Source organism: Notothenia rossii (genome assembly GCF_949606895.1).
Source record: "Notothenia rossii genome assembly, chromosome: 5".
NCBI lineage: Eukaryota > Metazoa > Chordata > Actinopteri > Perciformes > Nototheniidae > Notothenia > Notothenia rossii.
In genome coordinates this window covers 81009353-81033656 of record NC_136903.1, presented here as the reverse complement: position 1 = coordinate 81033656, position 24304 = coordinate 81009353, and the positions used below count along the sequence as shown (strand labels likewise).

Genomic DNA, 24304 nt, shown 5'->3' with positions numbered 1-24304 from the left:
CACTGACTATCTCTGTCCCTGTAATGCCAGAGGCATGCTCTGAAATCCACAAAGGCTGCCGAGGAGTGTAAGCCTGATGCAGTGCAGCGAACCGACAGGTGAAAAAGATAAACAGATGCGAGACAAGTCTCTGGGGTGTTGGGTTCATTTGTTACCTACCGAGGACAGACATATTCCTGTCAGACAAGCCGTGGCAGCACCAGATGCGAGGTCATTCCAGTTACGGAGTGAAAATCTTGGGTTAAGGACAAAGATTCTCACTTCACACAAGAGACGGCCGTGGGGTTTTATTTCCCCTGTGGTCCTTTACAATAAACGCTCTTTCAACACTTTGCTCCAAAATGCTGGAGAGCTTCTTTAATAAAAACTGAAGCTTATTCATCATTGTTTGTCTCCTGTTCATTTTGCTGTATAATTGTGATCTAACAGCAATTTTGATGATGGATTCAGTAGTTTTAACGTTCATCTACCATTATTTTACAGATGTTTAATTTTTTGTTTGCAATATATATTATTCATTAATTAGCCAATGTGTGGCTCTTGTTAATTCAAGTATAGCTGCATAGCTGTGCAAATTGCGACATAAATTGAGGTAGTGTACAATCTTTTGCACAATAAGCTACAATAATGAGACAAAATAATTAATTTTGACACTAATTATTGATCCTGGTCGTTTTTAATTCTATTTTAAGTATTGTAAGATTTTCCAAACAACTTAAGAAATGATTTCTGATTAGAAAAGTTTTTTAATTGCTAAAGATACATCTATGCTGGCTGTTTTTATGGTTGTTGTTAAGGGGACACTTTCACTGTGTAATATATATGCTTATGGGGAGGACAGACAGCAGACAGGTTCATGGAAGGAGGATATTGGAAGGTACTTGAGACACACTGGCTCCTAACCAGAACAACTGGCGTCTCTCCTCTGCAGATGGACACACAGGTGGGCTCACAGGTGGGGAAGGAAGAGGGGAAGTACTGTGCCAGTTTTGTGTCCTGCTTGGTGTGTGCTTGTGTGTGTGTGTACGCGCATAACATCTGGACCGTGGTCCACTGGCACGTCAGAGAGAGAATTTATCAATGAAGCTACACTGCGCCCTCCTGGACGTTTGCAGCACCACATGGCTGAAACACTAATTTCATTATCTGTTCAAAGATCTTTCACAACTAACCTGTGACTTTTTTTTATTGTTAACGCCCTGTATCATAGCTTTATGCTGTAACCTCAACTCGTAATGCTATCACAGAAAGCAATTCAAAAAATGAATGAAATACAGAAAAGTAAAGTAAGTGCCTAAACACACTGGACTAAGCACAAATATAATGAATGCAGCCCCTGTTGTTTTGGCATAAAATATTTCCCTTTTTTTTTTAAATGTTTTCTTTTGTAACCCTCCTTTTAGATATCTCCAAGCTCCCCTTAAAGCTCCTCCATAAATGACTTGTCCAGCCTATCAAAAGACGGGCAGAACCAAACAATATGATTGCAGAAAGCAAACCAACAAATAATATTGATCCCTGCAACACACAGACAGCTAATCAATAAATGTATGTCCTCCCTGTGCAGGCTGCAAGCCGAGATCAATGCTGAAGAAAGATGAGGCATTGGCAAATAAAGTGAAGTAGTTCTGAAGCATACCCGCTGTTTTGAAATGGAATAAATTCCCCAAACATGAAACATCGACTAAAGCTATATGAAATGGCCCTGCCAGGCTGTTTGAACAGAACAATCATGCTTACAGCTGTAATTCCAATAAATATTGTTGTTATTATCACCCATTGAAGTTTCTTTTCTTTTATTCTTGGTGTCTGGTCGTTTAATATCACTTGCTCTATGGCCTCACATCGTGAACCAGCAGATGATTTATTGATCTGAACACGGCCTCCAAATAACCTGCACAATTGTTTCATCACCTTGTCATTATCACCCTGTGATAAGCAGGGTGCCAAAAGTTGGACAAGTCCCTCAAGTGTGTCTCTTTCAATACTGAATTGATAGAAACATTAGTTATTTTGTATTCCAGACTCGTAAAAGTTTAAAGGTTATTTTTGGCTCAATCTTTGCACGGTCAGCTCACTGACCTTAATTTCATGTCCATGTGTCTTTTCTTCTTTTTATATATATGTAGGTGTTTAATAAGTGAAAGTTGGGTATTGTCAATTTTCCATTCGCTATCAGTCATTTAGTAGTGGATGTCATGTAGCTTAATGTGATGTTCACTTTTAAAACAAATATTTTGTTTCGTGCAAATCAATAACAACAAAAATTCTTGCAAACAGGATTTCCTTTAATACATTCATATAAAATGACATTAAAAAAAATGCACTATTGCCAACATGAATGCAATGTTCAGTTACAATAACTCAAGGCAAAGACACACACTAAGTCGAAAGAGCCAAAAGGCAGAAACATTCAGTCCGAGAAACACTGCCTCTCAGTCTCGTCGTAAAGCAGACCGTCTGAAACAGAAATAGCCTCAGAGGCTGGCCTGGCCCAGATGCTGAAACTACTATAAATAGGGAGTGTTGTTATGATGAAACTATGTTAACAGAATCCACTGAGGTCAACCTGTAAGCCATTAAGACAGCTTTCAAAAATAAAGAATTGCCAACTGAGAGCATTGCATCATAATAATGTGGACGTTTTCCTTATTGCAGCTTCAAAGCTCATCAGAATCCACCCTAACTTTATTACCATAGGAATCATAGGGATTTTAATCTTAGAGTTAAAGGGTCTGGGATTCAAAAGCCTTTATTTCTATGGCTGGACAATGCAACCAATATTATTCTTTATTGGTTTAACTTTTAAAGTATAGTCCCCTTGCTTCCTTACATCGAGTTTGGTAAGACAACCAATATCCATTGCATCTGTGCATTTGTGATATCACATGATGTATTTGGAGCTAAAGCTACAAAAAATGATTAAGACGTTTTAAGACATCATTTTTAGACGTTTAGGCATTTGTGGTAAAGGTTTAACTTGACCCATTAAAATAACAATACAATTACAGAACAAATGTAACAACATAAAATATTCAATGTATAGCAAAACAACAAATCACATAAATAATGTGGCAGTAATTGTTATCATGGCACTTAGTTAGAAAATATTCACATTAAGAAAAACACTGTGCCATTAACATTTGATAATAAAATGCTGTCAAATTCATGGCATCTAGACTTCCACACTGCGTACAAAGAAGGTATAAAGTAACCAGACCATTTTCACTTAGGTTATTGTGTTCAATGTATTATACGCTTATAGACTATAGCTCTCTAGCTGTCAGCCAAGCACAATAAAGACAAAGACACAAACACACTTTAAAACTCACTGCAGCCAGAAAAAGCTGTTACCTGAGGAAGAGCATAAAATATTTAGTACCTAATAAAAGGCATCTTCTCCTGCGTTAAGACTAGTTACATGACACTGTGTTCCACAAATGAGCGCACATGCAGTTTGTAATGATTAAACCTCAAGCATTCATCCTGATAAGTGAAGCATTAAACCTGACTTCCTGAAAAGTACCTCGGAGCATAAACGTAGAAGACGGTTTCAGGTAGCCCATTCAATTGCCTCCCAAAATACAATCCGTGTGGCTTATTCAACTGTACGCCGTACGGCATACAATGGCATCTGTGCCGTACTTAAAGGTGGGGTAGGTAGTTTTGGAGAAACCAGCTCGAGTGCGCTGGAATTTGAAAATACACAGCCGGAAAAAATCTGCCACTTCCTTACAGAGCCCCTCCTCCAACACAGACGAACGCACACATAACCAATGAGGCCCGAGATAAGTTTGTGCACACATGGAAGGCTGACAGGCAGGTAGGTCATCCAGTTATTTTAGCCGGGCCGGCTGATTGGTCGTGCTTTTTACAGTACTACGGCTTCCACAGATGACATTTTTGTATGGATTTTTTGTCAAAGCACTTCAGATATTGCTTGCTATCGGGATGTTAAGAGAATTCCATGGAATACAACAAAAAGTGTATCGAGAGCCGGTTTCTCAAACTTACCTACCCCACCTTTAATCACAGTTTTGAGTATTCCCTTTTTAAGAAATGTTTCGTAAAGTGGCTGCCAGTTATCAATTGTTACACAAAAGTAAAAAAAAGTTGAGTGTACTGCTTAGCCATCTCACATAAAACCACAAAGAAAATGCAAAAAAAAGAATTTAAAATTCATATGTTAAAATTAGATTAAAATTAAGATAAGGTTCTGAGCACGTTTGAACCTAACAATTTCACTTTAGTGATGTAATGAGTGGTTGTTTAAAAATTCTTTATATATTGAGAAAAGGTTTTTTCGTAACAAGCATAAAAGCTGAATTTGCTAAGCTTTTCTTACCAGCAAATTCCAGCGAAGGCTAAATCAAGTATGTTCAGCTTGACATTCACTTCTTGCTACACCCAAACAAAGTAAGCAATTTCATCCAGGTCTACAGGATAGTCTGTGAGATGGAGGGGCTCCTTGATATCAAATCGCTCCCCCTTGTAGCTTTTCCAACGGCCGGCAGGGAGGTAGATGTCACGCTCTTGCTTTCCCGGCTCTAAAACCGGGGCTACCATGAGGTCATCCCCAATCAGGAACTGTGAGTCGATTTTATAGGCCGTTTCATCACCTGTGGCAATCCACCACAGGGGCCGTATGATTGGGTCCCCGGTGTCCAGCACCTCACTAGCCAGCTCCAGGACCCGGGGTGCCACAATACTCTCATGAAGGGCTGTGTATTTTCGTGCAATTTCAACCACCTCGTTGTCGTATTCCCATGGCGGAATAGAAAACTGCATGGAGGGCATGAAGGCTATCAACTCCAGCCAGCGGATATAGAGTTCTCGATCGGGTAAGACATGATTTCCCTCTGTGCGGTTCAAATAGGCATTCCCTCCGATCATGTCTGGTAGAATAAACTGATAGCCAAGAATGCTGATGGTAAGCACGGTGGGAATAATAGATTTGAGACCTAACTCGTAGCCCCAAACAGAGTCTCTGTCAATTGGTCTGAAGAAGCAGGATATGTTCTGGGACTGGTAGCCACTGCGCAGCTCAGCTCTATCATTGTAGGGAATAGCCATTTCCGTGTAACGTCTGGTGAAAAAACTTGGGTCCTGAATGGGAGTTCTGGTACTGAATTTCCATGGTAAGAAGCTAGTCTCTCCTGCGTCAAATTTAAAGGATGACACTCCGTACCTGGAACGCAGTGAACGTAGCTTGGAGGAAAACCAATCACGGGCTTCTGGATTTGTGAAGTCCAAAATGCCGCCAATGCCATTCCACCAGCGCACCAAGGCAGGCAACCGGCCTGTAGGCTCACGGACAAACAGCCCCCTCTCTACGCAAGTATGAAAGTTTTCCGAGTCATAGTTAACAAAAGGGTGAATCCAGAGTGACGTCAGAAATCCATCTGATTTCAGCTTCTGGAACATGGCAGTGGCATTGGGGAACTTAGTGGGGTCAAACTCATACTCTCCGTAGCGCCTTGTGTAGCGATCATCTATTTCCAGTTGGCTACAGTTAAATTTATACTTGCGTATGTTGGCAGCATACTCCAAAACTTTCTCTTGGTCAATATCAGTCTTATGTAGAGCCCAGGTCGACCATATAGGATGGCGAAACATGACTTTGGCAGGCACTTTGTTTGGTTTGTTGAAGTATCTGCGGACCATGTACTTGTGCATGGATGTCACATCCAAGCCCACACACACTCTGTAGCTGAGTTCAGCACATGGCTTCTCTCCTGGGTTTGGCTTGAAGGGACTGTCATTGTATCGTGCCTGGAAGGACATGGTCTTCTCTGTGTCATTCCAGCCCAGGTGGAAGGGTACTGAATTATTTATCTTAATGGCTGTAGCATTGGATGAAAGCCAATAACTCTCTAAAATTCCTCCAAATTCATTGCGGTTTGCGTAGATGTCACTTGTAACAAAGGGTTTGGGAGCCTGTTGGCCTTTAATGGAAACAGGCCAGTGTTGTATTGCTGACACAGCACCACCATACCAGTGTGCAAACGTGTATGTCATGGCATGCTCAACAGGAATGTCAGGAACCAGTTCTTCCCAACGCACACGGTAGCATTGTACCGTGTCCTTGGGCCGCACCGTCTCGATGAAGAAGTTCAGTTTTCTATCAGTGGTTTGTCCGCAGCTCAGCATCTCCCCCTCTTTGGAGCATGAATCCAAATCCAGTGTACCTGACCTGCCAAGATTTAAATATATTTGGATTTAAAAGCAATATCAAATTTCTTTTCAAAAACGACTTGATTACATATAAAGAAATATTCTAATGAACCTGAAATATGCATCATTACAAAAGCTTAAAAATGTGAACACCATTGTAAAATACCAACCTGAAATCCATTCTGAATACAATAGACCCTCCCTGGTTGCGGATAATGTAGCCATCTTTATTCAGATCCAGGAGCTGAGTCTTAAGCAGCTCAGCTTTGCGTATAGAGGCTATATAATAACACCACGCAGTCACTGCAGCAACTACCAGCACCAGGCCGATTACCCCGGCTCCGACTAAGGGTCGAGTGTCCTTGCTGTGTTTCTGCTTGGGGATAACATCTGTAATTGTGCCTCCTGCTCCTCCTGGCACAACTTGATACATGACTTCTGCTGTTCGGTTGGCAACTCTGAGTGTTGCTTTTAAGAGCTCATAGAAATATTTTCCAGGGAACCTTGTGTGCCGCACTCTGGCCCCGTCTTTGTGTCTGCCTGCCTGTCATGAGAGAGAGATAACAAGCATTGAAAAGTCAATGTCAAAGTCTTCATGCAATATTTGCTTTTCTCATTGAAACAGTATTTATAGACAAAATGCATTGAGGATCAAATAACAAAGCATTCTGTACCTTTAGCCTTTGGACAGAACATTCACGTTATAAATCTTACCAGCTGTGGTTAGTCGAGATTACTTTAAATCACTTAACTATCAGGTAATTTCAGGAAAATAGCCCTAGCCAGAAAAACACTAGCTGCCAGGCTTGTTCTCATTCTATTTTGTTTCCTTGTCAGTTCAAAGCCTCTATTACATTTCTGGCATTGTCTTACATGCTCTGCATTGCTGCACAAAGGGATTCCAAAGCACTTGGAGGCATTATGCTGTCAGAATGTAAACTTTTAAGATGTGTGATTTAACAAAAACAAATCTACTGCCAATTACCCGTAAGAGGATAAAGTGGATGTTCCCAGCAGTAATTCTAACATACGAGTTCAATTGAAAAAATACTAATTTGTATGTAAGGAAGTAGAGGAGCAGAAAAGGGGATTTTGGCCTTAATGCTCTGCCAATGCCGGGAGGGAGAGGAAAGAATACTAAGCTTGGAGGGTGTGCTTCATCTCGCCAGATCAACCAAAACTGCCAAAAAACAGCTGTTGTTGATGTTAGTTTCTATTTCATTTAGACCAGTCTGTCCCTCCCAGTAGTGATACAGCAAAAACGTTTACGGGTAATTAACTACCTGATGTTAGTTATTGTGGTTTTGGCTAGTCAGAATAGATTAGATTAAGGTGCATTGCCGACAGAGGGGAGTTCAGTCCCCTCCCGAGTACTCCCTATATGCTGACTTGTCCTAACTGCAATTGACCCTACTGGTCTGCACTGGCAGCAAAGGTCGATAATAAAAAATGCTTGCTATTAATTAGCAATCTAATTGACTAATTCTGTGTTCAACCACCCTTAGTATAGATTTCCTCCAACAACAGGACTGATAACATGAGCCCATCATTAATTAACAGATAACTAACTGTTGGTTCCCAGGAGATCCACTCTGGCTGCAGAAATTGACAAGGTTGTTTACTGTATTCATATATTTATTTACATTGAAGAGGGAAACACATAATCATAATTATTTGCATTTATTTAATCAACTTTAAATCAAAATACAAGTTGTTATTAATCAATCTGTTGTCTGTTTTTTCATTTAATTTATTCGATTCAAGTGTAAAAACAGTGTGTAATATCCACTGAAGTGAAAAATGTAATTAATTAAGAAAACCAATGAAACATTATTTTCTTAGTTAATCAATTATTTTTCAAGTAAAAATGCATATTTCCACAGTCCAAAATTACACAGCACATTTGAGAAGCTAGAACCAGAAAGTTTCGGCCATTTTCGCTTGAAAAGTTACTAAAAATGTTATAGTTTAAACAAAAATACTTTTTATAATCAATTCCTCGTTGCAGCTCTACAGAAACTATTCATATTCTTAGGATGCTGGAGGCCGGAAAGCTAACTTTAAATTGTTTTTAACAAAACAATGTAATTAATTAATTCTATAATTCTTGATATTATCTACAGTGTGCATCAACCTTTTGAAAAAGGTTTTCAAAAGTGTATGTCCCTATAACTGATTAATCTTAACACTCTTTAACTACACACAAAGACAACCCACCCTGTTTTCCAAGCCTGCTATAGTGGCTTGTTTTTCTCATTGAAACAGTGTGAACAGGCAGACTTGGAGCTTTCTTTGTTTATGCTGTGATAAGGAGAAGGGGGTATCAAAGCTGCCACTTCAGCCGATCCACTATCTTTTCTGACATGGAAAAAATAGACACAGAAGTGCTGATACATTCGGAACAGAAGTGTGAGAAGCCTCACTATACCGTAAGAAGCACGCGCGTGTTTGTGTGTGCGCGTGAGAGTAAGCGTGTGTGTTTACAGTTATACTCTGCTAACTTAGATAAGCACACGGCAGAACTTTAAAGAGCTAAAGTAAAGTCTCACTGTGAATTAGTTTAACTTTTTACTTAAATTATGCATATTTAGTACAAATATAAATAAAAATGTAGGCTATAATACATGCATTATTATAGCCGTACTGAAAATAAATGTTCCTCGCTAATGTACCCACACCGTCTACATACAGTATAGTCAGATTTATAGAAAGTCGTTGTTTTGTGCGGTAGTGCAGGAAAGTTAACGGAGGGAAAACAACCCGTAATCCGTGAGAGAAAAGTAGCATAGTATTATCGTTTACCCTCATGCTAAACTTTTAACTGTTCATTATAAATAGTTTGTTGCCTACCGATCTGCAGCTGCCCCCTCTGCAGCTCCGAGCACAACGTGTTTGCTTCAGTTCACAGAAAAAGACCAAGAGGCATTAAGGCATGTTGATTGATGTGTATCCGCCTTGAATACGCCCACCGCAGCATGGGAAATGTAGTCCAGTAGGTGGGAGCATTACCGTTTATTTTCTCATTATGTATCAATTACACTGTAGTACATAATTCAAACCTGTCACACGAGTTAAATTACAACGTTTTCTGCATAGCAAGTGAGCCTAAAACATTTTGTTATGGGGACTTGATTTCTATGTTATGTCATATAGTGATGACCATACATAGAACTCAAGTCATTATATGACCATACATAGAACTCAAGTCTGCTATAGATAAATAACATATGATAATCTCATAAAAAAAGTCCATAAAGTTTCCTTGTTTGCAGAGTTTTTTTTAATATGTTAACCCCCCAAACACGCATTAAAGAATTCCTTTATCAAAAGATTAACTCTCTAATAGTAGGATACACTTCCAATGCCACAGATTGAAACACATTAGGGCCACATTGCCTCACTCTGAGAAGATCTTTGCTGCTTGATTTAGTACTGAGTTGCAAAAGTGGCCACGCTGTGGAGGGATGTAATAGTTTTAAGAGTGCCACCTACAGTTACATTATTCATTCTTACACCTTGTCTCGCTGGGTTAATTAGTGAAGAAATTAAACAATAGTGAAGTTAACAATCTCCATAAAGGACCTCAGCAGGTCCCAAGTCGCCGCTTTGGTAAACAGTGCGAATGGTCCTAACGAAGACACTCAGACACAAACTCTGGGTGTATGATGTAGTGTCCGGCCTGGTAGGGCTTCACCACGTGGAAGCAGCTGTAGCACCCACTGTAGAGAGACCATCAGAGCAGAAATTAGACCACAATGGTTCTTACTTTTGGCACGCTTTGACAGATTTATTCAATATTCACCTATTATTCTGGCTGCTAGACCTTCGTAGAGAGTGGTATTGAGGGTTGGTGGCTTGGGGTCTTGTTCGGAGCTGGGCCCCTGCATGTTGCCTGTCCATAACAATGTCATTTTGTCAGGATTAATCATTAATATTGCTCATTAACAAACAGTATCTAGGGTTTTCAGGGTCTAAAGGTCAGGTCAAGAGGTCTCTTACCTGAGTTGCGGGGCTGATAGTGGATAGACAGCCCTGTGAAAGTCAATTTGAATGCAAAGAAAATCCATTAGAATCAAGTTTGGTTAGAGGCTTCTTTAGACTGTATATACATCCAATGTAGTGCTACCTTGCTGTTGGCTTCCTCCAAGCTGCATGAAGCTTAAACTCAGTGCCAGAAGGAGGCTCAGTCAGTTGTAGTTTCTGTAGTGCGTCAGCAGAGGGCAGAGCTTGTGCTCGGAATGGGTTGACAGGAGGCATGAGGTTTTGTTTGCCTTTTATCAGGTAGTTGTCTGGACAAGTCACAACTGGACTGTGGAAAGATAAATGTCTGACAGGGGGGAAGAGGGGACGGCCAATGTCCGCAGGGGGCGAGGGGTGTGGTAATGTGCGGCGTGACCTGTAGTTGGACTGAAGGCTCTTGGGAAACAGAAAGTCCTGTAAAGACAAGTGATAAAAGGACATGTATGGGTAGAAATAGAAAATAAATAGAAGACAAGGTGAATTAAAAACAATATGTAACTGTCGTTCTTACAATTAGTTCTATATATCTTTTTTTACATGTACAGCAACTCACATTTGATATGATTTTACTATAATAATAATAATTTAAAAAGCAGCTTTAAAATCTGTCTTTACAAAGTGCTTGGACAAAAGCAAAGAAAGAAAAAATATGTTATACAGTAATACAATAGTTTTTAAAGGAATACAAATATGATAAACGGAATAGAAACGCAATAAAAGGAATTTTAAGACCACATAAAACATGTATTCTTTTTGAATTTACCAAGAGATTTCAAGATTCGTTGAAGATTATGTCTTTCTCTCAGTTCTTAGAACATAAAGAACAGTCATGTTTTAAATTAGTTATAATAAATTAAAATGTGTTGAGTAGGTTTTAAGCTTTTTGTTTCCTTTACAGAAGGATGACTATACTCTCTATCTCTCCTGATCTCTGTTTACTCCATGTCGGGGGTGAATAAATAGGCATTGAGGAAGTTCTGAATAATAGATGTGATACAGCTTTCATCCAGCAAAGGGAAATGTAAACAACCAGCCACCAATTAGAGTAAGGCACAATAGTGTGGCTTAATGAAGATACTGCCAACAATAAGTGACCCAATTAGCCTTGTTTGACATCGAATGCATAAAATGTTTCATTAGCTAAATACATTGATTATAGGACACCACTTCCATTTTCTCCAGAAACTGTCCTTGCACAATCATAAATAAATATCCCTTTAAACCCATGCAGTCCATGGCTGTTCCTCTTACCGGCCGGGGCTGGGGGTTGTTCCTGCGGTGGGCAGAGGTGGGTCGAAGCTGTTCTCGTTTTGCTGTGCCAGGAGAGGCAAACTGCTCTTTGTACATAGTTAAATAGAGCTGAGGAGCCATCTTTGCTTATCGTCTTTTCACCTGCTCCCCTCCAGTCTGTTTAAAAGTGATGTGCATCCTTCTCCTCCCCTGTCACCTGGTGGCTCCTCCCCTCATTCGTGTGCATCTGTTATTCTTTTACCTGCACTTTTGGTATGCAAATGTCCTGAAGTGTGTGTTTTCTCCACTGAAAACTGTTGCTGGGTTCTGCACGCCACCTACTTTATGTGTATATATTACTCTTCCTGTGTTCAATGGATCAGAACACAGCACGTTTGCATGCATCAGTAGCTGTAACCCCTGCTTGGATCACCGATCAACTACAGTAGATGGTAAAATCTTTGTTATACATGCAGCTATTGTGATGAATCTAGGCTATGTTGTAAGATATGGGTGAAGTGCATCCTTGGTGAACCAGAACATCTCTTTGTGCCACCTGAGCACACAGACACTAATCCCCTTAAGCACCGGGCCCCCTGCAGAGACAAACATACCTGGGGCCACTCTCCATGACTCCCCCCCCAGGGGCCCTCACAAAGTAACCAGCATTGATCTCAAACATAAGGCTTCCAGCTCTTTTGCTGCCTCAAAGTTAAAGCAACATAAGTCTTATCTGAGCTGCAGAACTGGAACAAACTGGAGCAGGGATGGGATTTCTAAGAATCTCCCACCACCCAGGGTCACCTCTATTCACTGTCAGTATGCCACATGAGCATCAATAATTCACCAAAGCGCTGTAGGGTGCCATTGTGTCTCCACTGCTTTCACTGAGTTATCTGTGACAGGAACTGGCTGTTCATCTCGCTGCGGTGGTCGGGCCTTGTTTGACAGCCACGTTAAGCCCAGTCAAATCCATGTCAACAGATGCAGAGAGGACATGGGGAATCATAGTAATGATGTGGCAGGAACGACCTTCTCTGGGCCTCTGAATCAAATCCAATCACTAGTTTGTCCCTTCTGTAGTATACTTTGACGCAAGGCAAATCCCAAACTCTTCCTTTTATTCATACTCTCTACATCACTTCCAAACAACAAAAGTACACTGTATTTGATAGAAAAATGGATAAAACATTTCAAAGCAAATGCATGCTTCTTTAAGTTATGCATGATGATCAGCCTCAGAAGATTCTTGTTGCATGGCTTTCATGTTCTGCACAGCCAGTGAAGCAGACGTCCAACATGTGCGATGCAGACTTCAAAGCCCTTGCCATAGACTCACAGTGTTATTTACTCGTGCTTGTATTTCGCTGCCGCTTTGAGCTTTATGTAGAGATAATCAAAATTCTGAAAGAGAGAACAGACAGATGCTGTGAGAGGACAAACCGGAAGTGTCAAGTGTTCAAAGCACAAGAAGAAATGCAGGGTGCTATGCAAAACAGTATGAATGGACAATGTAAAAAGGGTACATTTACGGACCTGAATGGTGTAGTAAACGATTGCCAAATAAGCCGCAATGCAGCCGCCGAGGAACAGATCAAAGGCTGCAGGCTTCACTCTGAAAGAAAAAGTATATGAGAGTCCAAATATATTGAAATAAAAGTAAGCACAAGATGTATTTTGAACACAGAAATATTTACCTGTACATCACAATTTGTTGGCTCATTTGATCAAAAAAGGTAATGTCAGGGTCCCTGTTTGAAGACAAATGGTTGATCATTAGTGATATTATTGGATTTCCTCCTGCATTGATCAGTATGTGTTTGCTTCTTCTTCAACAGCGTACTTCTTGTCCTGCCGGAAGGTGTGTCTGTGGACCTGCTGCAGGTAACGCTTGAACTCGTGCTCCAGAGAGTTAACCAGCAGGATGTGAGCCGGCTCCTTATCAAGCAGCTGAGTGGCCCGAGGGACCGATGTCAGAGAGGACATCAGACTCAACATGCGACTGTCGTGAAAGTCCTACAGCCAGAATGTAGACGTTTATTCACAAAAAGAAGAAAGCAGGAAAGGTCTCATGTTCCATTGCACAAAATAAAGGTTGATGTATGGTCAATATTGACCCATGAGAAACAGAATTCTTTAACTGTTACACTCCAATATATATTTAAATAGTGGGTTTAGTCAAATGCCTCCAATCATTGAATTAACTGAATTAACAAGCTGCAGTTAATACTAGGACCCAGGCCCTTGATATACACTGCAATTCCCATAAACTAACACCAGAGGTCAACAATTGTCAAAGATGCATTATATAAACGATTATATTTACCAAAATAACCTGAAACTTACCAATTGGCCCTTGAACACCTGCATATCTTTTGGTGAACCCTTGTGGAAATAAAGGGGGATCAAAAAGATTCATTACAATGAAATGCAGATGAAAAGTGTCTATTAGGATGCATGCGTTATGTTTGTATGCATTTAATCACCTTGTCAGAGAGATTGTACATATAACGTGCCAATGTCTCTGCTACAATGACGCCATTACGTTTCATTTTCCTGAAGTCCACTTGTGACCTGTGGGAAGACACAATACAACTGTTATGTGTTTCTTTGCATCATCTCTTCATATCCAGTGTCAAATAATCAGAATCAGAATTAAGAACCCACATGGTGTCTAGCATGGAGCCACGTTGCTCAGATTTGGGGTCTTCAAGACGAGACAGAGTGAAACTTGGTATCCTGCGCAGGCTGTAGCGCTCGTGTTCCCACGCTACTGAGGACTCCACAAGATTGATCTTCTTATGGACCAATCCCACCTTCACCCAGGGGAATCTGGAGGACACCACCTGCAGGAAATTCACACATTTGAAGTCCAAGAAAACTGAGATAAACCAAATCCATTTCTCTGGACCTAGCAGTAAAGTTTCTTTACCTCCTCCAGCTGTTCAAGGAAAGACTGTATGGGACTGTCTGGTTTAGGAGGGCGGGACACGTGAATGTACAGTTCATCACTGTTGGCCAGTGTATCCAAACACAGCACAAAGTCCACATTATCATGGAGCAGACTGGACTCTGCAGAGAAAAGGTTTGGAGGAACGATTTAAATGGGCTGCTTATGTTCAGATATAGTAGTCCAAACACTTCAAGAAAAACTCACCAGCGTGGTCCAGATGATCTTCAATCCATCTCTTTGTGCCAAGGAAATTGTATTTTCCTCCTCCAGTTAAGGAGAACATTAAATTGAATCTAAAGACCAAAAAGAAATCAGAACATGGTCAAGAAAGTTTACACTCATAATAAAAAAGGTATGCTCTCATAGCTTGTTGTACTTTTATACTTGTACTTTTAGCATCACTGGGAAATGTGGACACCTATAAACACTAACTAGCTTGTTTATTAACCTTATGTTAAAATGTACTTCTGTTGGGGGGGACTGCAACTCACGGTGGTTTGGTGCCAGGACTACTAAAAAGCTTCTGGAAGAGACGAACTAACTCCAGCAGGATGGTGACGCCACTGCCATTAGAGTCTGCTCCGTACGACAACCACTGTGGGAAAAACACAAACATATACTGTATATGAATGGAGAAAGAATTATACTGCAAATGTAAAAATAACCCTTGACCCCTTTTTCAAGACATATTTGCATACAATTATAAAATCCATACTTATTCCACACATTAGTGTCCACATGTATTTTAAAAACAAAAAGTAAAGTAGTATTAAAGTAAGTTAAAATGTATATTTTTCAATGTTAAAGCTTTACTGTATATGTTGCCGGGTAGCTAAAGTGTTACCTTACCGTTATAATACATGATGCATTATTTTCTAGATTTGTTCTGTATTATAAATATTAAGTTATCAAATACATTTGATGGAGTAGACAAGTATTTAAGTTTATGTACTTAGTGCACTACTGGGATGGGATGCATTTTTTGTCATTGCTAAACTAAGTCTCAGTTTTTGCTTTTTCTAAAAGCATTCGTAGATGCAGAACATACTGTGTAGATTGCATCACATTACTGCAATTACTTCTTGTATTTCTTTTCAGTTTTATTTCCTAAAAGTTCCTCTTTTCCTGCACCTGGAGGGTTTTATATAATTTTCTTTGACAGTCCCGTGCAAAATAATATATTGTATTTGGATATTTGTAGTAGTTTGCATAGAAACAACCAAACAGTGCTGAAAATTGGATTCATAATGTTTATGTAACTCACTGGTGCTAGCCCGTAGGAATCATAGTGGGCGGTGATTACGACTGTGGGCGCATCCTCCTCGGATCCGGGAAGCACTCCCTGAAGAATTCATCACTAGTTATACATGCAGAAATAACGACTAATCAAAAGCCAAACTAATCCAGTTTGAAAACTGAAGAATGTCAATCAAATGTTTGAAATCATCTGTCCTGGTCCCATACTCACCTCCAGCGTGGTGAAGGTGGTGTCAGTGCTGCTCTTTATAGCAGCAGTGTTGCTCAACGACATCTGAAAGGCTGTAGCTGTCACCATACTTCGAAGAACTGCCAGAAATAAAAAAAAAAGCATATACAGGACTGTCTCAGAAAATTAGAATATTGTGATAAAGTTCTTTATTTTCTGTAATGCAATTAAAAAAACAAAAATTTCATACATTCTGGATTCATTACAAATCAACTGAAATATTGCAAGCCTTTTATTATTTTAATATTGCTGATTATGGCATACAGCTTAAGAAAACTCAAAAATCCTATCTCAAAAAATTAGAATAGTTCCTCAGACCAAGTAAAAAAAAAAGATTTATAACAGCAAAACACAATCAAACATTTGAAAATGTCCATTAATGCACTCAGTACTTGGTTGGGAATCCTTTTGCACGGATTACTGCATCAATGCGGCGTGGCATGGAGGCAATCAGCCTGTGGCATTGCTGAGGTGTTATGGATGCCCAGGATGCTTCAATAGCGGCCTTTAGCTCATTAGCATTGTTGGGTCTGGTGTCTTTCAGCTTCTTCTTCACAATACCCCACATATTCTCTATGGGGTTCAGGTCAGGGGAATTTGCAGGCCAATCGAGGACAGTAATGCCATGGTCAGTACACCAGTTACTGGTGGTTTTGGCACTGTGGGCAGGTGCCAGATCATGCTGGAAAATGAATTCCTCATCTCCATAGAGCTTTTCAGCAGACGGAAGCATGTAGTGCTCTAAAATCTCTTGGTACACAGCTGCATTTACTCTGGGCTTGATGAAACACAGTGGACCAACACCAGCAGCTGACATGGCTCCCCAAACCATCGCTGACTGTGGGAACTTCACACTGGATTTCAAGCAACTTGGATGTTGCTCCTCTCCAGCCTTTCTCCAGACTCTGGCGCCTTGACTTCCAAATGAAATACAAAACTTGCTTTCGTCTGAAAAGAGGACTTTGGACCACTGTGCAACTGTCCAGTGCTTCTTTTCCTTAGCCCAAGTCAGACGCCTCTTCCGTTGTCTTGAGTTCAGAAGTGGCTTGACCATGGGAATACGGCTATTGTAGCCCATTTCCCGGACACGTCTGTGAACAGTGACTTTTGATACCTGGACTCCAGCTTCAGTCCACTGTCTTTGAAGCTCCCCCAAATTCTGGAAGCGACTCTTCTTCCCAATGCTGTTAAGGCTGCGGTCATCTCTCTTGGTTGTGCAGCGTTTCCTGCCACATTTCCCCCTTCCAACAGACTTTTTGTGGATGTGCTTTGAAACTGCACTCTGTGAACAGCTTGCTCTTTGAGAAATTTCTTTTTGTGTCTTCCCGTCCTGATGGAGGGTGTCAATGACGGTCCTCTGGACAGCAGTCAGATCAGCAGTCTTCCCCATACTTGTGATTTAGTTTACTGAACCAAGCTGAGTGTTTTTCAAGGCTCAGGAAACCCTTGCAGGTGTTTCGAGTTAATTAGACGATTCAAGTGATTCGTTGAACACCCTACTAGTATACTTTTTCATGATATTCTAATATTTAGAGATAGGATATTTGAGTTTTCTTAAGCTGTATGCCATAATCAGCAATATTAAAATAATAAAAGGCTTGCAATATTTCAGTTGATTTGTAATGAATCCAGAATGTATGACATTTTTGTTTTTTTTAATTGCATTACAGAAAATAAAGAACTTTATCACAATATTCTAATTTTCTGAGACAGTCCTGTAAACCTCAGTGTAATGTTTTTTCAGCATCTTCACAGTAAAAATAACCTCTTGCACCCCTCACCTCTGACGAATATAGACAAGGTCCTGGTGGCTGCAGCTTGCTTGACTTCCTCATACATGATGAGCAGTTTGTCATCCTCAGGCGCCACATATACTGGAATGAGGATCTCCTTCAGCAAGACCTCACTCTCACTCACCATGAAGGACTGCGAGGGGAAAAGAGGATTGTTGAAACTACTCTTTTTGATGCCCTGTGGTGTGGTGATCATTAACACTTGAGCAGGCTGTTTACCCTGGAGCACTAGGATGTGAGATATGACATTCAGAAACTGCCTGATGGATCAGAAAATATGCTGTATTATTTGTACTTGTTGGCTTGCAGCATGTCCTGAAGCAACTTGTTACCTGTATTGAATCGTAGGGGACGGTAGAGATATTTGTGGGCAGCAGGATGAGGATGGCAGCAGCATTTTGCCTCTGGGCCTCGAGGTATTTCTCTGTGGTGAAGTCCATCACTTTCATGATGACGCAGCGGCGGGTCAGCACCGGCTCGTCTGCTGAGCGTGCCTCCGCCCCCAAGATGGCTCCACGGCAACCTGAACACACAAATAAAAGACGAGTGTAAAATGAAAACAGGCCACTTAGATTTTAAGCTGTTCTTCAAAGCAGAAATACAAAAGGAAATAATACGTCTGTCACTAAGTTCTTTAAGTTGATACTCATCCTTTTTAGCCATGCATGTATACTTATTTGACTTTATTTTTTGTCTTACTAATGTGTGCTTTTCTTCTCTATATTAAGTTAGCTTTGTCTTTAATATTGCATTCCTTTTTTTACCTCACTTTTTACTGTAACACCGTACATTTCCCCACTGTGGGACTTATAAAGGATTTCTGATTCTGAGGATTCTGATTTTAGAATATTGTAATATTTTTAATCTGAGCTTTATTTATTTATGATAAAAATTGAAATGCAAACAATATCAGTTTATGTGATAGTATACATTGCTATAAATAAGACACTTTGTTAGTTTGAATTGGCTTAATTTCAATTAGCAATTTTTTTTAAATTAGTGCATCTGTAATAAATATTTACTTTACACCAATGATCTTATTTGGCGTGGCAATTTAGTCTGATCCCATCTCAATCTTATTGAATCACCAATCACGATTGGTTAGCAAATGTAACAGTATTCATATCTCTTTCTTAAGTTTAAGCTGTTATCCCTTGTGGTATTCAAATCAACAGCATAATCATATGTTGCTTTATGTTGAATCTAAAAAGTAACTTGTGACTGCAACTCTGAGACATGTGCAATGGAGCACAAATTCGAATAGAGGCGACTAAAAGTAAAAAAGCAGCATAAAATGAAAGGTAAACTACCTCAAACTGTAAGTAAATGTACTTTCCAGCACTGGATGTTCAACTCTCTGAACTTACCATACTTCTGTTGTACTAAGTTGTACTGTTGCATCCTGTAGGCAGTGAACTCATGGGAGGAAACTGGATGGAAAGCAGAGCCATGCAGCGACTGGACGCAGAGCAGCAGCACGGCAGCTACAGTCAGCTCTCTCGGCAACATGATGTCACTTCCTGCCTGTGTCCTCTTATAGCCTCAATCTACAGTATGAGGGAAGGGAGTATGAAGTTACAGGAAGCTTCATTCATTACATTACATTTCATTGAGCTGATGCTTTTATACAAAGTAACTAACAACAGGTGCAATCAACCATGAAGATATGATATAAACTGAAAATAGCAAAAATAGTCCTGCAAGTACATTAGCTTTCACTATTCCAAACCACTTTAAGTGCTACTGCATTGGCTTCAATTAACGCCAAACCTTTCTGATAGATACAGAAGTGCAACTTTTTTTTAGGTTTTTAAATGTTTTGGCCAATGTGTAGTCGAAACAGGTGGGTTTTCAGTCTGCAATGGAAGTTGTGTTGACTTTCTTCTGTCCTGATATCAATAGAGACCAGGCCATACAGTATATACAAGGCCAGTCTATACACATTCAAATGTACATATGATTTCAATAGAGTCCAAATATTTTTTTATGGCAAGGATATTTGCTGTATTCGAAGTCTAAAGGTTGGCTATCCATATGGTCACGTAGAGTGTGCCGTAGTCTTTATAACACTGACAGATGACAGATATCTATAAAGTTCCACTATCTTTTTTGTGTGCAGGTAAATGTTCCTCACCAGTCTCCCAACGCTCCTGTCTCATGAACCTTCGTCCTAGGTCTTCCTCAGTGCTACTCCTTGCTGCTCAGACATGAAACTAGCTCCTGGGATTCAATGCGTCTCCTGTACTGTAGGTAAGCCACCATTCGCCATCTGCTTCCAAAGGATCAACTCAAGGCTAATCACAAATACCCAACCCCCCACCCCTCACACTCACTACTCCTCTATCTTTGTATACCCTCATTCACTTGAGTAGATAATCACCCGCAGAGACTCTGTGTGGGGGGCAAAAGGTTTCATACAGTAGCTATTTGTTGCATCTCCTGCAGGGACAACAGTTGGAGAGAGTTGCACTTGACTTACTTGTAGACTTCATCCCCTAATGAGACTGTCTATTGGTGACATGTGTAAAAGATTGCTTGAAAAAATGAAATGGCATAACAAGGAATTACAAAAACCAGACACCCTCCAACTGCAGATATCTAATATTTATTTTTGATATGTTGCACTATACACAGAACTTTGACACTGTTAAAATCTAAATGGAACCAGTTCACAATCATCATTATAAGCACCTGACAAACAAACACAAAATAAAAAGCTTCAGTCTGGATATGGATTATTTCCCATTCTTGAAAATAAATTAAAAACGCACAACTGCAAATAAATAGCTTATGTTACAACACATTATTCTAGAGTCAAGAGATTAGTGAAGCTACACAACCCAGTGACATAATGTTAGCCTGCGACAGCCTGTGAGTGAATCAAATAGCATGTAAAAGAAAGAAGAAAAGAAACTCAGCACCATTTCCTCAATGTTGGTGTAACTGTACAGTTATAGTAGCCATTTTAGTCACCTAGTACTATTCGTGTATTTTTTCTACTTAATGCAAGTCGTTTTAAAATCTACACACATGGCACCATATTTGGCTAATTACATTTTTTCAAATACTTTTGTAATTTCAATGCTACAGAAACATTGGGGCAGTATCATGTAAAGGAGATGCCCTTTTAAGTGTTAACAGATTAACAGGATTTAGCATTTTTGTTCTCTTCCCAAGTAGCTTTTAGTTCCTTTACTCTTTACATACGTCACTATTCAGTTATTCCTTTGACCAGAGCAGGAACACCTCTTCCTTTGTTGACCATTCTTACATGTACGCAGATCTGGCACATCTTTAACCAAAAAAGTTCAAAGAGATGCTCTTTTTCCACGGTTGTATCTGAATGGATTTTCATGTAAATGTAAACAAATTGTAAACGTGTTAACAAAAATCTACAGTTATGAAAGATGAATGCAATGTTTTATATAACGCTGCAATATGTGCACAAAGTGAATCTAGATAAAGTTGTTCATAGTAGATGCGCACAGTATTTCAAAAGTAATTTCACATCCTAATCTCAAGTCCCTTGAATACGAGTCATACAGAATACACTTCAGCTTGTCACGAGAGAGAAGAACCTGCACCACAGTGTAAAGTGCACAAATACTTCGAACTGTAGTCATATGAAAAGAAATAAGAGTGTATCTAGGTTCAAGATTTGCTAAATAGAAAATATTTTTTTAGGTGTCATCAGATGTGCATTTTGTGTTTAGGGAAACGATCTGTTGTTTCAGAGCAGATTCACATGCAGGTGACTTAATCTTCTAGATATGTCTTTAGAGTGATGTAAACGTGACAAATAAACAATTTGCGTTCGGTACTTCCTAAAAACGTACTCTTCAACGTTGTGGGAAACATCCATCGGCAAAAAAAAAACATTGACAATACACAGCTGTGTCCTGTGCTACATATACCCTTCCTTTCCCCAAATCAAATTAAAAAAAATCGGTTATATAAATACCTAAAGGGGAATATGCGCAAATGTACAACCATACAATTTTTTTTTTAATATAATTTCCATTCTGGCAATATGGAATCACTTTAAAGACATTCTTCTGAACCCACAACAGGTATGGCCAAAATTGCACAATGTTCTATGTATTTGCACATAATCTAAGCCTCGTATTAATATTCCTATTAATATTTTGTAACAACATTCATGGTGTTGACTGCCTTTGTGCTCCTTGTACACATTCACACTTGTGAGCTGTTCTGACATTATTTTTGACAGTTTCTCTCTACCTACTGAAATTACAGTGAGTGTACCTACATTTGAACTAACTTTGTGTTTTTTAAGAGCACGCCTCACATAATGTATCGTCAGCACAAGGATGTGTTAGGAGGTCGATTTAAACTGCGCAAGCCGGTCATTAGGACACAGTGTTAACAGGCAACATGCAAAAACTATTTGTTTTCAGCTTCTTTTAACTGAATATGACACAATTAAGCAATGAAAACAACCTTGGTGTAACAGAAAAACTTGAAAAAGAAAACTGGAATAACTCCCATAGTGTTTTGAGTGTAAGCATTAGTGTTTCATCAGCAGCTTGATGGCTGAGCACTTCCTTCTTTGACATTTTCAGACCCACATGTCTTTTGACACATATATACACAGGAAGACAGAGCAGACTGGCTAAAAGAAATGAGAAAAAAATGGCCACTACAACTACAACACTTCCAATCTCTTCTTGTCCATCCAATCTGACCATAGTAGACTAGTAGAAGTGGACTCCATGGAAAATGCCGCCCTGTCAACCAATTTTGTTTCGGTTCTTCTCCAACATCTTTCATGGTCCTTATCCACAAGCATGAGATGGACGTCAAAGGAAGAAGAAGCAAAAGTAACATGTTTTCCTTTAGAGGTAATGTTTCTGCCATCAATCGAGTAAGATGCACAGATCCAACCATAGGAGGAACGTGCACAGATACTGTACATATTGACTCTTCTCCTCAAGACCTATCTACATCTCTTAATTTAGCCTTTATAAAGCCTAGTTTCCCCTTTGTGCCTCTGCCAGCCGATAGTTCTTCCTCCTTTCTGCCACTCTGGTCAGTAGTTGGCCTCTGTGCAGGTGGAAGGCAGGAGGTTTTTTTTTGGGGGGGGGGGGGTGCTACTGGATTTGACAGGCTGTGGAGGGAGCAGCCTGGCAGCACATGCAGGTGGGGTTGACTGCTTTGGGGGGGATCAGATCCAGATCCTCGTCATCCGGGATCTCATCGAGCCGGTACCCATCCTTCAAGAGCTGGATGTTCAAGTCCTGGTTGATCTGCTGAGGATGCAAAAAGAGCAGTATCAGCAGAGCTTCGGGACAATTTTGGCAAATCCTTCAGCCGGGAGACTCCTTGTTGGTTAAATTAGTTTTATGTTAATTCCAAAAATCTTAATATAGGTGTTCAAAACAATGGTGATCTGAATAAATTAAATATTACAGAAACAGAAGGCAGCAGTGTATAGTGCAGGCAGATCAGTGGTGGCAATGAGGGGAATCAAGAAGCACAACATAACAAAATATATTCTACTCTAAGAGGAAGAAATGAAACAGGAATTTGGATATGACTTATGGAGAGATAATTACAGATGATTGTGACTATGAGTCCTCCGAGAAGACAGTATACATTTTTTCCAATGGGTGCACAGATACCTGGTGTGACAATGGAACTGGGTGATCAGGTGTTGATGTTTGGGGGTTCACCATATGACGCAGTGAAACAGTATAATGCGTGTATAGATACCTGGTCCCTCAGACATCTCACCTCGGCTGAGGAGTATCCTGATGACGAGTATCTGGACATGTCGAAGTCATCGTCACTGAGAGACAGGAGACAGCAGAAGTTAGACACAACCATATGACGGTCCAAACAATAGTAACATATGGTCACTTTTTTTAACGAGTAGTTCGGAGCAGCACATGTTGAGATATCCTGACTTTTAGGCGAAGTATAGGTAAGCCAATAGAAGGTGGCTCCTTCATTACCCATAATGCAATTCTGTAAGCTCTTTTGTCTTTCAAACTATGTGGTCCCAGTCTGTACTGCAGACTTTGTTTAAAATAAGTAGTATGTATGTGTTTTTTTTTTTTACAAAATGATAATATACAAAAGAAACTTAAAATGCAGTTGAAAAACACAACACAGACTGATCAGATATAAGTTATATAAATACATATTGAGAACATAACATTTGAATATTAGAAGACTTAAATAATTCAATAAAAAAACTGGAGTATAAAGATGTAAAGTCAGTCACTGTATATATGTTTGTATTGTTAATAATTATCATAGTGAATAATAATATCTTTAATGTAACAGTGTAGAAAGATTTAGTAGCTTTTAAATAAGTGACTCTCTATCCATCCAAATGTATGGGATATTTCAATAAGTAGGTGAGAAATTGTTTCTGTATTCTGTTTCCAAAAAGGTAATTCAAGGTTATTGTATATTTATTAATGTTTAACTTAGTTTTCTTACACATGAAAACATTACAACCATTTTCACAGACTGAGTAGTTAGACCCATGTCCCTTAAAAGAATACTTTAAAGCTAACATGCTGCTGCCGTCTCTTGAGTCCTATGAAACGATTGGCTTTAACAATGAGGCTGGATGTTCACACTGTAGCGACATGTTCAACAAACTAGAGGCAACAATCA

The 24304-nt window shown here is 39.7% G+C and overlaps 4 protein-coding genes across 7 annotated transcripts in view; all 4 read right to left on the bottom strand.

Moving 5' to 3' along the window:
* Positions 1 to 2267: 2267 nt before the first annotated feature.
* Positions 2268 to 9075, bottom strand: myorg (myogenesis regulating glycosidase). 2 transcript variants are annotated; one of them, XM_079682595.1, is made up of 3 exons: positions 9025 to 9075; positions 6345 to 6718; positions 2268 to 6193 (listed from the first exon to the last, which is right to left on the bottom strand). In XM_079682595.1, exons 2-3 carry the CDS (start codon positions 6605 to 6607, stop codon positions 4402 to 4404), a joined length of 2055 nt encoding a protein of 684 aa, XP_079538721.1. In that variant the 5' UTR covers positions 6608 to 6718; positions 9025 to 9075; the 3' UTR covers positions 2268 to 4401. The 2 variants fall into 2 exon arrangements, with proteins under 2 accessions (XP_079538721.1, XP_079538722.1); XM_079682596.1 differs by having other exon boundaries at positions 6345 to 6714; positions 9025 to 9062.
* A 387-nt stretch (positions 9076 to 9462) lies between these two features.
* Positions 9463 to 11581, bottom strand: LOC307041614 (uncharacterized protein). Its single transcript, XM_079685071.1, has 5 exons — positions 11446 to 11581; positions 10301 to 10608; positions 10174 to 10206; positions 9977 to 10066; positions 9463 to 9893 (listed from the first exon to the last, which is right to left on the bottom strand). The coding sequence occupies exons 1-5, from the start codon at positions 11563 to 11565 to the stop codon at positions 9803 to 9805; spliced, it is 642 nt and encodes a 213-aa protein (XP_079541197.1). The 5' UTR covers positions 11566 to 11581; the 3' UTR covers positions 9463 to 9802.
* Positions 11582 to 12270: 689 nt separating this feature from the next.
* LOC307041572 (BOS complex subunit ncln) lies at positions 12271 to 19854 on the bottom strand. Its single transcript, XM_079685043.1, has 16 exons — positions 19791 to 19854; positions 19024 to 19203; positions 17989 to 18179; positions 17645 to 17789; positions 15846 to 15943; positions 15642 to 15719; positions 14869 to 14972; positions 14582 to 14670; positions 14357 to 14496; positions 14092 to 14270; positions 13911 to 13998; positions 13771 to 13809; positions 13268 to 13440; positions 13122 to 13175; positions 12961 to 13039; positions 12271 to 12828 (listed from the first exon to the last, which is right to left on the bottom strand). The coding sequence occupies exons 2-16, from the start codon at positions 19163 to 19165 to the stop codon at positions 12772 to 12774; spliced, it is 1656 nt and encodes a 551-aa protein (XP_079541169.1). The 5' UTR covers positions 19166 to 19203; positions 19791 to 19854; the 3' UTR covers positions 12271 to 12771.
* Positions 19855 to 20245: 391 nt separating this feature from the next.
* Positions 20246 to 24304, bottom strand: part of fam219aa (family with sequence similarity 219 member Aa) — an 11689-nt gene continuing 7630 nt past the window's right edge. The window contains exons 5-6 of one of the 3 annotated variants that reach the window (XM_079680151.1): positions 23390 to 23465; positions 20246 to 22926 (exon numbers count right to left, since the gene is read on the bottom strand). In XM_079680151.1, the coding sequence (XP_079536277.1) occupies positions 22768 to 22926; positions 23390 to 23465 (235 nt within the window). In that variant the 3' untranslated portion in view covers positions 20246 to 22767. The remainder of the gene's footprint in view (positions 22927 to 23389; positions 23466 to 24304) is intronic. The other 2 variants (XM_079680152.1, XM_079680153.1) reach the window with 2 other exon arrangements.